Source organism: Brachypodium distachyon, chromosome 4 (genome assembly GCF_000005505.3).
Source record: "Brachypodium distachyon strain Bd21 chromosome 4, Brachypodium_distachyon_v3.0, whole genome shotgun sequence".
NCBI lineage: Eukaryota > Viridiplantae > Streptophyta > Magnoliopsida > Poales > Poaceae > Brachypodium > Brachypodium distachyon.
Window position 1 is genome coordinate 19744678 of NC_016134.3, and position 14399 is coordinate 19759076.

The 14399-nt window shown below is 44.5% G+C and overlaps 1 protein-coding gene across 1 annotated transcript; it reads right to left on the reverse strand.

Annotated features, from left to right (window-relative positions):
* Positions 1-6592: 6592 nt before the first annotated feature.
* Positions 6593-10120, reverse strand: LOC100835772 (serine carboxypeptidase-like 45). Its single transcript, XM_003577481.4, has 10 exons — positions 9633-10120; positions 9141-9242; positions 8908-9003; positions 8596-8688; positions 8421-8500; positions 8051-8332; positions 7833-7960; positions 7638-7730; positions 7111-7228; positions 6593-7009 (listed from the first exon to the last, which is right to left on the reverse strand). Exons 1-10 carry the CDS (start codon positions 9892-9894, stop codon positions 6857-6859), a joined length of 1407 nt encoding a protein of 468 aa, XP_003577529.1. The 5' UTR covers positions 9895-10120; the 3' UTR covers positions 6593-6856.
* Between the last annotated feature and the right edge of the window lie 4279 nt (positions 10121-14399).

A 14399-nucleotide genomic window follows, 5' to 3' on the forward strand; every position in this document is an offset into this window, starting at 1 on the left:
CCCGGCACTCTGAGAGAGGCCGCCCGGAGTCGCCAGAGAGGGCATAGAAGGCCTTCGCAACGACCTGTGGAGCCGTTGCACGCAAGTATTGCAAGATCACCGACGAGTGGAGTGACATCTCCCAAGTCGTTAGAAACACGTGCATCGCAGACGTTGCAAGGAGGTTCCAAGTCACCGACGAGTGGCGCGAGCGATTCCTAGCGGCCGTCAACATAGCAGTCCGCAATGGACTTGCTAATTGGAAAACCACCGCTAGAAGGTGGATGGACAAACCGTACGAGATCATCAAGAAGAAATGGCCGTCGGTAACTGATGAGGCCAAATGGGAAAAGTTCAAGAAGGAATCGTCTGACCCTGCCTTCATTGCGAAGAGTGAACGCATGAGGACGCTGCGCTTAAGGAAGCCCTTGAACTACAGGCTAGGGAGTGCAGGGAAAGAGTGAAGAAGAAGGTCTGGCGCAAGCAGGACCAAATTCTCGAGGCGGCAGACAGGGTGCCTCCAGTGCATGACATGCTGGAGGACCAACGTGCTAGAGAATATGCACGTCAGCACATGACACCCGAGGAGTGGGCGGGCATTGAGCTAATGCAGCCGCCTGTTAAAAAATTTACGGTAAGGGTTCACGTGCATTTAGTTATTTTCGGCGTTAATTATGACACTCCTGATCCATATAGACTCACGTCATGTCTGATATGATAACAGGAAAATGCCCACAAATGGGAGGAGAGCAAGAGGTCAGAAACCTCCGACAACTCCGTGCAGAGCAAGAGGTGGGAGTCGGCTGTGACCGCTGGCTTGCAAAAGGCGGAGCACACGGGCCGTGTTCTAGGAGAAGGCGAAGGGGCCTGCTGGGATGATTATTTCCCGCCTGCTCCGAAGCGAAGCAGGGTCCAGAAAAAGCTCCCTGCTTCTTCTGAGATAATAGAACAAGCTAAGGCGGAGGCGCGAGAGCAGGCATCTATCGTGTCTCAAGAGGTGTCGCGGGAATATGCAGTGCAAGCCGTCCATCATTTGGTGTCGGCATTGGCCAAAGACCACCCCGCCCTTGGCGCCATACTCGGGGGAGGAGTGGAAGGTTTGAGGAACCTCCTTCCTCCTCTTCCTCCTCTTCCCCCACGAAAGAGCACCCCGCTGAAGAGCAGCGCCGCCTCCGACACACGTATGGAGGACGAAGACACCTACACCCCAGGTTACAGCCCGGCTCCTAGCATGGACAACCCCCCCACTAGCCAACCTTCCCCAAGCGAGGGCAGCCGGGATAACGATCCGGGTCCGAGCGACAACATCCTTGTAAGCAAGCTTTTCAAACTCTTTTTCACTCCTTACCTTCATGAATAAAGATCTTACACACATATGCCTTCTTCTTGTTACGCGCAGGCATCGGTGAAGTGTCGTATCCACGTTGACAAGCCTGGGAAGCCTGTAGGCGCCATTGGCCGCCTGATGCCCAAACAATCACCGCCACTGGTGCACGGCATTCTCATGAACGACGCACAAATGAGTGTGGTGGTGGACTCCATCGTCGACGACCATCGAGATTATGCTATCCCGCTACCTCCGGAGGAAGGCGTGGATATCCTAGGCGGTTGTCCAAACTACCGAATTATGTGGCCTAGGAGCTCGGTATCTCTCTACAACCAGCGCCGGCCCTCTATGACTCCATCTCCCTCCGCCCAGAAAGGTACTTCTCATTTGCCGCTCGGCCTTTCCCCTAGGATACTTCCTCATGTCGATGCCGGCGGAGATGAAGAGCGGGCAATGTCGATGCCTGCACAGCTCAAAGATAGCCAGACCATAGGGTCGGCACAGGCTGGAAGCGTCCCTCCCACCTTCTCTCTCTTGGGTGCCGCTGAGTCCATGGGTGGCCACAAGATCGATGACAAGTACAAGGCAGAGGAGCAGAAGGCATGGGACGGTAAGAGGAGGCATAAAAAGAGGGGGCGCGGCGGCAAGACCATCAAGGAGTCCTCCACTGTCACTCAAGATGAGATGCACCATGTGCCTGACATAACTGGAGTCTGGGAGGACAATAGGCCTGACATTCTCATCAAGAACCCATATCAAGGCCAGAGATTCGAAGACGGATCCTATTTCGTGGCTAGGGAGTTCGACCAGGTGCTTCTTTACTATCTTGGAAGACCGATGGTCACCGAAGATTCCCTACGTGCCATGTCTATAGAGATGCAAGAGCTTCATTAGTTCTACATGCAAGCATCAGCTGGTTTTGAACAGCATGCCCAACAGATCAATGTTAGAATCCTAAAAGACTATGGCTTCTTTGACCAAGAACCGGGAAGATTCAGGAACGTCCTATCACCTTTGGTGTGGAGTTCAACAAACTGTTCCACCTCCTCAACCGCCAAAAGCTTGATATCAACCTCTTAAGGCTGTGGTCTGCCTACCAAATAAGAGAACTGCGGCGATTGGAGGTCAAAAAAGTAGCCATTCTAGACCCCGCGATGTTCAACTACAGTGACATCGGTCTTGAGCCTGAAAAGGATGCCTCAAGAACCATGGCATCTAAATACTTGGTGGCATGTCTCGAGAAATACGCGGACGACGACTTCATCCTCTTCTTTCTTAATTTGGAGTAAGTTCAATTTTATATATGGAACCGTTTGTTTTTTCTAATTCAGTCTTTCTTATACACCCTTAGATACTAAAGTTTGTTTCTTTTGAAAACAGAGATCATTGGGTGACACTACTCATTTGTTTGCCTTGGTCCGCGATGTACTACTTCGATTCACTGCTTCCGAAGAAGGGTGTTCGAGGTAGGTTCTGAAAACCCATCAAATCACTCATTAACACTGCCTGGAAAGTGGCGACCAAGGGAAAACTAGCTGGTAAAGGCTATAAAGACGAGCCTCACCACAACCACAGGTTCTCTTGCCAGCAACAGCCGCCCGGCAGTGTGTTCTGTGGCTACTACTGCTGTCACATCCTTATGGAGAATGCCAGCATGTTCAAGCCTGAGTGGAAGGGGTCAGTCGCGGCGATGGAAGAGTACTGGCGGCCCCGAATGACAATGGGACACCGAACTAAATGGGTCGTGTATAACATTCAAAAGGAGTTCGCCCATCTCATAAACAATGAGGTCATCAAGCCTAGTGGAGACTTCTTCGAATGCGTGGAACAAGTCGTGTCTAGGGTTCACCCACGACAATAGATTCATTTGTATTCTTTATATGCTTTCATCAAATTTTGACATTTTGTAATTATGCTTCTATGGAATTTTGACACTTTGTAATCAATGTCATGAAGTGAGATACATTTGTATTCTTTATATGCTTTATATGATACGGCTTATATACAATTGTATGTTTTAAATGATGTGATGTGATGTGATGTGATACGGCTTTATATGTATTTTTCTGTGATGAGATACATTCTGTATATAATTTGTTGTGCTGTATATAATTTCATGTGTATTTCCTGTGTATTTATTGTGGTTTAATAAATTTTTTAAATACCGAAAATGCATCAGTGTCGAGACACGACCGTCACTGATGTATATATACATCAGTGGCGGTCGCTCCTTCCCGACCGTTACTGATATATATATACACCAGTGGTGGTCGTTCCTTCCCAACCGTTACTGGTGTATCATCAGTAACGGTCGCCGAAACCGTTACTGATGATGGTACATCAGTAACACGAAGTTAGTAACGGCGGTCCCGACCGTTACTGATATGATTTTTCGACCGTTACTGATAACCGTTTCTGTAGCAGTGTTTTTTTTTTAAAAAAGGACATGTCTTGTATCGGTCGATGCACACTACTATTATACTATTATTGAAATATCAAGAAGCATTCAAATCTCGGTTATTACATCACAAGAAGATAACCCCTATTAGCCTATTGTTGGCTAAACGTTGGGAACCCACGTAAAGATATTCGGAAATTATAATTGCCGAACGTCTGCGCATTAGTCCGTGCTCGCGACGTCTTGTGCGTCCTAGATCTGCTGGTAGCAGGCTGCTGCTAATGCATATCCCGATTAAGATTAAGTACGTTGCACTCCTCTTTATTTTGTTATGTATGCACAGGCTTTTTGTATTTTGCACGCATGTATCAAGTTTTTAGTTGTATGATTTCATAGGTTCAAAAAATTTTGTAGATCAAATTATTATTTTTCTGATTCACAATTCGTTTTCACGGTTGGCTTTTTATCGACGAGATCTTCAAAACTAGACCCTACTTGATATGTTTCGACAAATTATTTTTGGACCTTTTGTTACCATGCGGTAATACACAAATTATTATACTATTTTGAACAAAGGTACCACGTGGTAATTTGTTAATGATAGTGTGGCAACTTCATATATTATTGGATGTTAACTATACATTTTATCGATGGCAACATATATTATTTGGCGTTAATTGTATATCATACCGGATGGCAACTTTGATGCATAATTAGCCACCCTATTTTATTGGATGGCAACTTTATTAACAAATAGTGTGGCAATTCACATATTATCGAGTTTAACTATACATCTTATCGGACAGCAAATTCGATGTATAAATCGCCACCTCGTTTTATTAGATGGCAACTTCATTAAAAAATAGTGTGGCAGTTCATATATTTGGGAGCTAACTATACATCTTATCGAGTGGCATCTTTGATGTAAAAATCCCCGGCCTATTTTATCGGATGGAAACTTCGTTAACAAATAGCTTGGCAACTTTATATATCATTAGATGCTAACTATATATCTTATCGGGTGGGAACTTCATATATTATTGGGCCCTAACTATATATCTTATCCGATGACAACTTTCTTGCACAAATCGTCACCCTATTTTTTACGAAGCTACTACATGATAATTTGTTAGTTACATGATGAAAACTTCATATATTGTTGGGTGGCAACTTTTAGAACCGAATAAAAAAATAAAAACAAATCAACATGGGCTTAGTTTCGAAGATCTTGTCGAGACAAATCTAAGCATGAAAACAGATCTCAAATCGATTGGACAGCTTAAGAGTTATATCAATTTAATCGTCGTTTCTTTCATCATACGTGCTCTGCGAGCTGATGGATTTTCCACCGCATATGCATGCAACAATCAACAATTTGCCACCGGTACCGTCGCCCCAGCGCGCTAACGAGGGCAAGTCCGCGTCCTATTCGCGCCCAAAGATATTTTACACCGTACTTCAGAAACATCTGAAAACATAACCGTACACATGCTAGGCAACGGCAATTGTGATAAAGAACTAGAGCTTTTTTACGGTACGTGGTACTCCTTGTAGAGAGTTTGGAGTACCAACCAGATCTGGCCGTCCGTTTTAATGGACAGTTTAGACTTCTCCTCATGCTAACATGCAGGTCGTTTTTACCCTTAATCTCCTCTAACGGCTGAGGGTATATCTCCTGCCGGACTTGACACAGCTGTCGCCGCCGCCGCCTGAATCGAGCACGCGGAGTGGCCTCCATCCCAACGAGCGCTAGTAAAACTAGACGAAATCGGCCAGTAAAACGAATCGGCCACCAGGGATACCCCATCGCTTCCTCTCTGGCGGAACCCATTTCCCATGGCCGGCCGTAGTAGCTCGTGAAATTAGGGTTTCCAGATCAGCGATTCATGTGGATTTTTGTCAGCGATTAACCGACTTGTAGATTACAATTTTACCCTTTAACTGAGGTATTCCCTACCTTTCTACGGTGGTACTCTGTGACACTTTCGTTGGAGTACCAATCATGCTCGGCTGTTAGATTAAGAGAAAAGAACCGTCTACATTTTTTTAAGGGTACTATAAAAAGCTCAAGAACTATCCATTCCAACCAGGCAACCAGCAGACAAAAAGGGGTTCATTGATGCCATCTCCAATCTTGAGCAAGCTTGACCAGGAAGCTATCTACTACTCCTATCTAGGAACAAGAATCACTCAACCGGACAGATGAAACTGCATACGCGTGTCCTGGAGAGTATGAACCTTGCATTGCACATGCTTTCCATTCCCCCTGAATTCATGGCTCAACGAAAAGAGAGCAATCAGAGCTACCTCTCATGGTGTTGCCACCAATGGTGGTGCGGCTGCTTTACTTGCCTGCTTGCCTCCTCTGTCCGTCTGGCGTTCAACGCCATCATTTGATTTGCTATCTCAGTAGCTCACCCACCCGCTCAGGTTCCCTCTACTCTTGAAAGATATACCGGCCGTCTCCTTCCTAAACCTCATCACCATCATCATTGCCGATGCGATCCATTCACAAGCAGTGTACTGCAGTAGTAGAAAGTAGTTCCAGTCCATGAAGTGCTTGCCCTCTTTTCCTTTCCTTCCTCATATGGATGTCCAGGAACATCTTTTAGTAGGAACCATGGATGTTCACTGATGAACCTCATGGCATGGCAGGCACTCATCCAGCATAGTGTACACCGTGACTGAGTGGAATGCCTGAGCTGAACAAACATGATCAGCAGAGGTTCTCATGGTGTGCCACCTTTCATCTCAGAAGTTGAGTCAGACCACTGGTCCGAATCATCAACATTCGTAACGTGGATGAAGCTTTAGATTTGTGCTGAAACTCTGAGAAAACTACATCGGCACTTTTTCCGTGCCAAGTTTTCTTTCGTCAAGGGACATGGTTGCACAAGCAGCAGATAATAATTTATATACAAGAGCATGCACAAAATTCGTTGAAACTTCTTTGGACAATTGCCAAGCCTCAAATATAGAGGGATCAACCGATCAAAACCTGAAGAGCAGCGCGATTATAGCAGCTTCGGACAGGAAGGAGAAGTAGAAGAACTAAGGAAACACACACACACTATTACACAACTAAACCCCTTGCAGAAGCAGGAGCAGCAACCCCTTCCCGCCTTCCATATAGCTGCAGAGGCAACATCTTATCATGAGAAGTTTTCTGGCAGAGGCCTTCCTTGTAGGAATGCCCTGTAGAGCACGAGAGAACGCTTGGGCTGCGAGAATGGCGCCTCGTGCGAAGCCCCTCTGATGGTGGCAAAGGAGAGCATGTCACCATATACCTGAGTCCATCCACCAACCTGCAACGACAGATCATTTTGTAAATATTTACCCGTTCTTCAATTTGCATGAAGGTGCATGGTCAGGGGGCATGGTGTGTGTGTGTGTGTTGTGTTGTCACCTGCTTCCCTTCGAACCAAACTCGGTACGGGGTGCTTGTCTTGAGGCCGAGATCGTGCGCTAGATTTTGCACCAGCGTCCTGCTCCCAGTTAGAGGAATCACTGAGTCTTGGTCACCACTGCATTTGCGAGAAAACAAATGCTACATATGACATGAGTTGTTCCTGAGCTTAAAAAAAAAGCATCCACAAAGTTGAGAGGACCCTCCAAAGGAAAAGGTTCACGTAGCAATTTGTATCATTATAAAGGTGGAAAAGTACAATGTTATGAAATCTTTATGTGAAGTGCCAACTACATAAATTTGCTTCTCTATCCTTTTTTTCATTTTCTTCAAGTAATCCAATAGTTTTAAACAATAGAAAGTTCAGGGTTTTTTATAGTACCATGTTGAAGCCAGTAAGTACATAGGTTTAGAACTCGTACTTAGATTCAGTTTTAAATATTTTTTATTTCCTATCAAGATATTCCTGACCTTTATGATGCATGACATATGAAGAGCTACTCTTTGAATCTTTCATCTTTTTGTACCTGTAAACTAGCACCCGGATGCCAGACTTGACAAGTGATCCCACTATGTTGATTGTTGGAATCTGCAAGTTGAGGAGCTCGTACTGAAGAACACTGTAAGAAAACCGAAAACATGATAAACAGTGGTTAGATATAATAGATACAAGTTCACAAAGTATCTGAATACACACGCTAGTTCCTCTGTACATCAAATACCTGCTGCAAACTGCCCAATTTTTTACGCCGATGAGCTTCGCATGCAGCGCTTCCTGAACATCCTTCCTGTTCAAGTAGTTCACCGTCTCATCCTCGATACACACATCGATGCGCTGCCCGACATGCCTCTGTGCAACAAAATCACACGGTGCTATACATCACACAAGAGGTGGCTAACAATGCTACTGAAATTGACCAGTTTGTGGCAATGAGCATACATGAGGGGAGAGGATCATTGACTGTGAGAGGACTGAAGCCAAGCAGACATCGAGGGTGACATCGTACTTGTCCACGAACCGGCTCGTCTCTCGGGTCACTTGGTTCATCACCCTCGCGCAAAGCGGGCTCAGGGATCCACCGTAGTACTCACTGACATACTGGGAGTAGTTGCAAACAGAGGTGAAAATTCTGTATGTTGAGTCTGAGATGAGGCCATGGGACCAGAAGTACTCTGCCCTTGAGTTGAAGTCAGTGGTGAACTCAAGAACAGGATTGCCCAGCTGCCAACAAAAGAATGGAATTGCAGTCAGAAACAACCCAGAGTGCAACAACAGTAAAATCTTTGAAACTGGTTAAGGTTTTCCTTACAGCAAGTCCTTTGAGGTTGAAGATTTTCTCATTCTTATTGAACTCAACCATGACCTCTGCAAGTTGTGGAATGTAATGCCCTGGTGTATGAAAAAAGCATTTTAAGATTTAGAGACTTCTCAAAGCTGTTTATTAGTGATTAAAAAGATTGTAAATGAAACTTTATTTTAGATACCTGCATAGCTTTCTCCAGCAATGTAAAGCTCTCTGCCCTTGTACTGTGGGAACTTTTCAAGCCACCTTTGCATGAACACCATATTGTCCATTGCTACATTCATTCAGCAAGGAAATGTCACGAGGTGATTAAGAAATGAAAATAAAACAAGCGTACTAGTGCTTATAGAATAGTTAGCACTTATTTCATACAGATGTTGTGTACACAAGGATATAGTCTGACATTCATGAACAGAAACCTAGTCACAAACAGAAACAAAACAAATATATATGAAAACATAAAGAGATCTTATAGGTAGAAAAACATCAGTACCTGTCATCTTGTCATTCACACCCTGGTAGTAGGCAGCATCGGCAGAGTAGGAGTACCCAACACCAGCTGGTGTCTCCAGGTAAATAACATTGGCCTCTGCAGAGTAACACAACACCAAAAAAATGGTGAGGCATGTGCAACTTTCTTGGGCCAACAAAAGGCTCAAGATTTGGAATTAGCATGCAAAGTTGCAGAAAAAAGGTAGAGAGGCAGTACTCATTAGCCTCACACACCTTTGTTCCAGCTGTACTCATTCTTCACTAGCACCTGCCCACTAGGCCTGAAAGGGCCATTCTCTGAGAAGGCCCCTACACCAAGTGAAGAACAGCCGGGTCCTACAAAAACCATTCAACCATTGATATCTGAAGAAATTGGGGGAAAATAACTAATAATAAATAGCAAATTTTGGATCAAGTAATTCTGGAAAAAAAAGTTGAAAGTTATCAAACAAAAACTGTATATCACAATGAGCATATTTTAGTGCATTAAGACTGAAAGAAACAAAGAGCTGCAAAACAAGTAGCTAGAGAAAACATTGAAATTCTTGTTTTTTAACATTAGAGCGAACATTGAAGTTAGTTACGAACAAAACGGGAGGCAAAATACATCAGGAAACAAAGACACTTCGCAGAAACCAACAAGAAATTGCGTCCACAAAATGAGTAAAAATATGCATTGATATATGGAAAAATCAGTGATGTCCCCCAAGGCCCCAACTCACTTACCTCCATTGAGCCAGAGGACAAGAGGCTTAGAGATAGGATCAAGCTCTGCCTCCACAAAGTAGTAGAAGAGAGCCCTGCTTCCCTTGCCATCCACCCCAATGTAGCCTGAATACTGCCCAAAGCTCACCTCGGGTTGCCCAGGGAGCTTTGTGATCCTGTCTCCTCGTCCTCCTCCATTGCAAGAACCCAGATGGCACAATGCAGCAATGAGTAGCAGCGACACCATGGCCAATGGCTTGCTGCAGTACAGTAGAGAAGGCATGGCCTTCAGGACGATGAGAGAGGAGAGAGAGGGGAGAGGAGCTAGCTACAGCAGAGGGATTGGATGGTGAGGGAGGCAAGAGTCAAGTGTGCTCTTTTGCCTTGAGAAGAGAGCAAAGGAGGAGATGAATGATTCAGTGGAAGGACTAGGGAGGAGAGAGTGGCACTGGCAGATGCAGGGAGCAAAGACCTCCTCTCCTCTGCTTGGAGCATGTGGTGGCATTACAATATATAGGAGGGGGAAAGGGAATAAAAGGTACATTTTGTTAGGGCCATGGGTATGTGTGTCTGCATTCTGCAAGGCTTCATTAATTAATTATGCATGCTATCAGGATCAGGGTTTAGAGTAATACTAGTCCTTAACCGCTTCTGAAAGTCAGTCAGTTCTAAGTTCAAACAGCTACTTGTCGGTGAGAAGGTTTAGAAGAAGAGTATGCTACGGCTTCAGATTGCAACAAACTTCAAGTACCACTCTATTGCTTGCAAAAAAAAAGTAGAGTAAAGTACACCCGCGGTCCTAATACTATTGACGAGGTGTCAGGTTAGTCCCAAAATTACTAAACTGCATATTTAGGTCCCAATATTTTGTAAAGTGGGTCACGACAAGTCCTAAGCTCGCTCGCCCAGGAGTGTTTGACCGGCCTACGTGGCGTGTTGACCTAATACACGTAGGCAAAAGGGCCCGCTAGACATAACCGATGCGAGAAAAATGCACCGGCGGTCCTAATATTATTGACGAGGTGCAAAATTAGTCCTTAAATTACTAAACTGCATATGTAGGTCCTAATTTTTTGTTAAGTAGGTCACGACAGGTGCTAAGCTCGTTCACCGTGACGCCTTCGACCACCCCCGCGACCCTCATGTTCTCTAAACTGCATCGCTTTGACCGTCTTGCTCTTCTGAAGCTAGAGCTGCAAGGTGCTCCTGCTCCGTGCCCTATATCCCTGGGAACGCAACGTCATTTGCTTCATTGCGTGCGCATCCCAGGCACGCCGTGCGTTCACTGTGCGCGTCGTGGCCGACGGCCTCCTCGAGCTGCGACTCTTTGCCTACTAGCTTCTCCTCGTCGCGTTGGACCTACTTGCAGAAGGAATAGCCGGAGTTTTCGGAATCCGCCGCCGCCTCACGCCCTCACCCATCTTCTTCTCCGACAGATGTCTGCCGCCGCTCAATCTCCGTCTCCGATGATCCCCAGACGTCAGCGCTTCATCCCTCGGCTCCGCGTGCTCAAGGCATACCTTCAAGTGCTTCTCCATGGTGCTTTCGTGGTCAAAATCGTTCTGGCTTGCCGCTCATCGCTAGTGGGAGAACTGCTCAGATGCTCCTCGACCTTGTCTGGCACCTTTCACCTGCTTCATGGTGAGCCGCTGGTTCTTAATTTTGCCCCTTAGCCGACGTGTATCTGGTCACCTAGGACGGTCAAACGCTTCCGAACGAGCTTAGGACCTGTCGAGACCCATTTAACAAAAAATTAGGACCTAAATATTCAGTTTAGTAATTGTAGGACTAACTTTGCACATCGTCAATAATATTAGGACCGCGGGTGCATTTTTCCTTTCATCAGTTATGTCTAGCGGGCCCCTTAGCCTACGTGTATTAGGTCAACGCGCCACGTAGGCCGGTCAAACACTAATGTCCGAGCTTAGGACCTGTCGTGACCCACTTTACAAAATATTAGAACCTAAATATGCAGTTTACTAATTTTATGACTAACTTGACACCTTGTCGATAATATTAGGACCGCGGGTGTATTTTACTCAAAAAAGTACCACTCTATCAGATTCTTCTTATAGTAGCATTAGAATTCCAGACTGTGATACTCCAAAAATTAGATTAGTTCAACCAAACATTAAACTATTACTCCTTCCGTCCCATAATATGAGTCCCGTAAGCATCCCTAAATTCTCAATTTAATTAATTATATATGTATATTTCTTAAAAAAAAGTAGGTCATTAGATTCGTTATCGAAAAAACTTTCTAATGATATAATTTTTTAACTTATAATTTATATTTAGTTAGGTAAATTGACGATATAGGATGCGTCAAAATTTGCTTTTCATTAAAAATGCTTACAGTATATACTGCTGGATGCATCAACAAGTAAATGACAATGACAACCATACGCACCTGATAACCTGTACTTTCCGAAACTCGTTTATAATCGAATAAAAAATACTCACATCTGTCTACAGGCTCCACAGATCCATCCAGAGCTGCAATTTAAAACCTCACCTCGGAAAGCTAAACAAAAAATGAAAGTGTAATGGGTCACATGACATGAGAGCGAGGAGAGGGACAGGATGGACCCAAGCGGCAAAAGCCTTTGCTGCATAGCCTGCATTACAGAAAGTAGGCTTTTTTGCTACTAGGGCTTCCACAGTCCCACATTTTTTTTGTGCAGCTGTCTTGTGCAAAGATGGTGGACACCGTTCCCCAGCATTACAGAGCCACTAGGTTCGTGTGGGAATTTCTTTTTCTTTTTGTACAGGAAAACAATGGCTTTTGGATATATGCAGCCTTGATACAGTTAATACAACAAAAGGCCAAGGTGTGCAGTTTTGTATGAGGAGATAGAAAAGGCCTTTGGTTGTTATTATCTCCAGCCTTCGTCCAACGCAGGTGTGTTGGACTTGTAGGGTGTCACCTACATGCAACACAGTTTATTACTTACTGTTTTTAATTAGATGCCTAAGACTGGCCTAAACACCGTGGATGGAAGACCGGCATAAACACTGGATTGAAGCATTGGACCTTTTGTCAATCAATGTCACGAGTCATGCCACTTCTTCCATCGGCTCAGACAGACACTGTTCAAATGCTGACGTAGCACTTGTCGTTCAACAGTTTCATCTGATAAGAAAAATATGATTTGGAACAAAAGGGAATTTCCATCTCTTCTAATAAGGTTTATTTTTGTGGTTCATTGAGACCAACCTCGACATAGAAGTATGAAATCTGACTCAAATGCCAAAATAAAATCAGCACAAACATGGAGTACAAATAAAAATGGCATTATTTTTACATTTGTGCGATTCACATTTTTACAGCACAGTCCATGGCTGAACCCAGCAAGTCCTTCCTTACACTGGAAGAGAGTCATCACGGATTCCAATAAAAAGTTAACGATGCACACGGCGGTAATTAGGGTTATGCCGTATGGACGCACGCTGGTGTTTCTATCCTGGGAGAGACATTCAGAGGAGGCATGAAGCTGCTGTCTGGTTTATTTAAACCCCAACACCATTGTTTTCTTATCAAGTGTCTTGTCTATTGACCACTGACTGAGCAGCGAGCATCTCTCTCACCGTCGACTGACTGACTGATGCTGAAGAGAGATGGCCTTTTAGGCACTAAAACTCCAGCACCATTACCCAATCTAGTTTAAACAAACAAGCAGAGGAGAGAGCACGGTTATGACAAATGCAAACACCAAGATATTCCTAGATTCCAGCCGGGTTCCCCTTTCCCCGATTCCGCATCATCCACCCAACCTGAAAAGAGCATTCCTATTTCCTCACGGGCAGAGCACGCGTGTGATCTCACCGCAATGTATATTACAGCTTACGCTATGCTAACTTCCCTAGTGGATACAGCTCAAAAAAAGCTTCCCTAGTGGATAACTGAAAGTCTGGATCGCACTTGCTTTCTTTTCTATATCTTTTCCTTGTTAGTTTGGACATGCATGGATGAGTATACCAATAGAGTTCGCACTTCCAGTTCACAGCTAAGGATCTGACTTACAGACCTGGCATGTGGGTCCCAAAGACAACATTGTCAGTGAGACAAAAGGGTGATAAACGATGAATGTTTCACTTAATTAGTAACTAAAGCAAAGAGGGACAAGCTAGCTTGCTTTCCTGCAAAGGATAAACAGGCAACCCCCTGCAATTATTGAGTTACACCCCCTTGCCGTCCAGCAAGCTTTTACTGAGAGATCAACTTTAGAACAGAACAAGCAGAAATTAACAAAGGGGGGAGTCTAAAAAGATGGCACTAATTATGCTGCCGTATCTTGGAAATTAGCGTGTGCTGATGTACGGCCCACCGGACCACATGCCTGCCTCGTGCCTTCTCTCTTAACAGTCAAACACTGCTGAATGCTTACTGTTTCTGGTGTTTAACATAATTAACCCCAAATGTATGCTTCTAGTACCTTTTGGAAGGCAGGCAGGCAAGAGGATAATCGTACAGGAGAATATACGTATCACTGACTTCTTCTATTCTTTCTAGTGTTATTGTTGAGGCCTGAGGGTGATTAGCTAGTTTGGCTAGATTAAACGATGCAGAGGCACAGCCGCACAGGCAACAATTTTAACCTCATTCTTAACATGGAAACAATAATGTTTTTCAGTGGGATACTAAGGGACAGATTACGCCGGTGACGTACTAAAGAAAAAAAACTTCCATATTTCTGTAAAGATGGTTTCGATCAAAGGGACTCTTGATTTTTTTTCAATGACATTTGTTTCGAGGAGATCAAAATTGAGACTTCTGACCATTTTAGT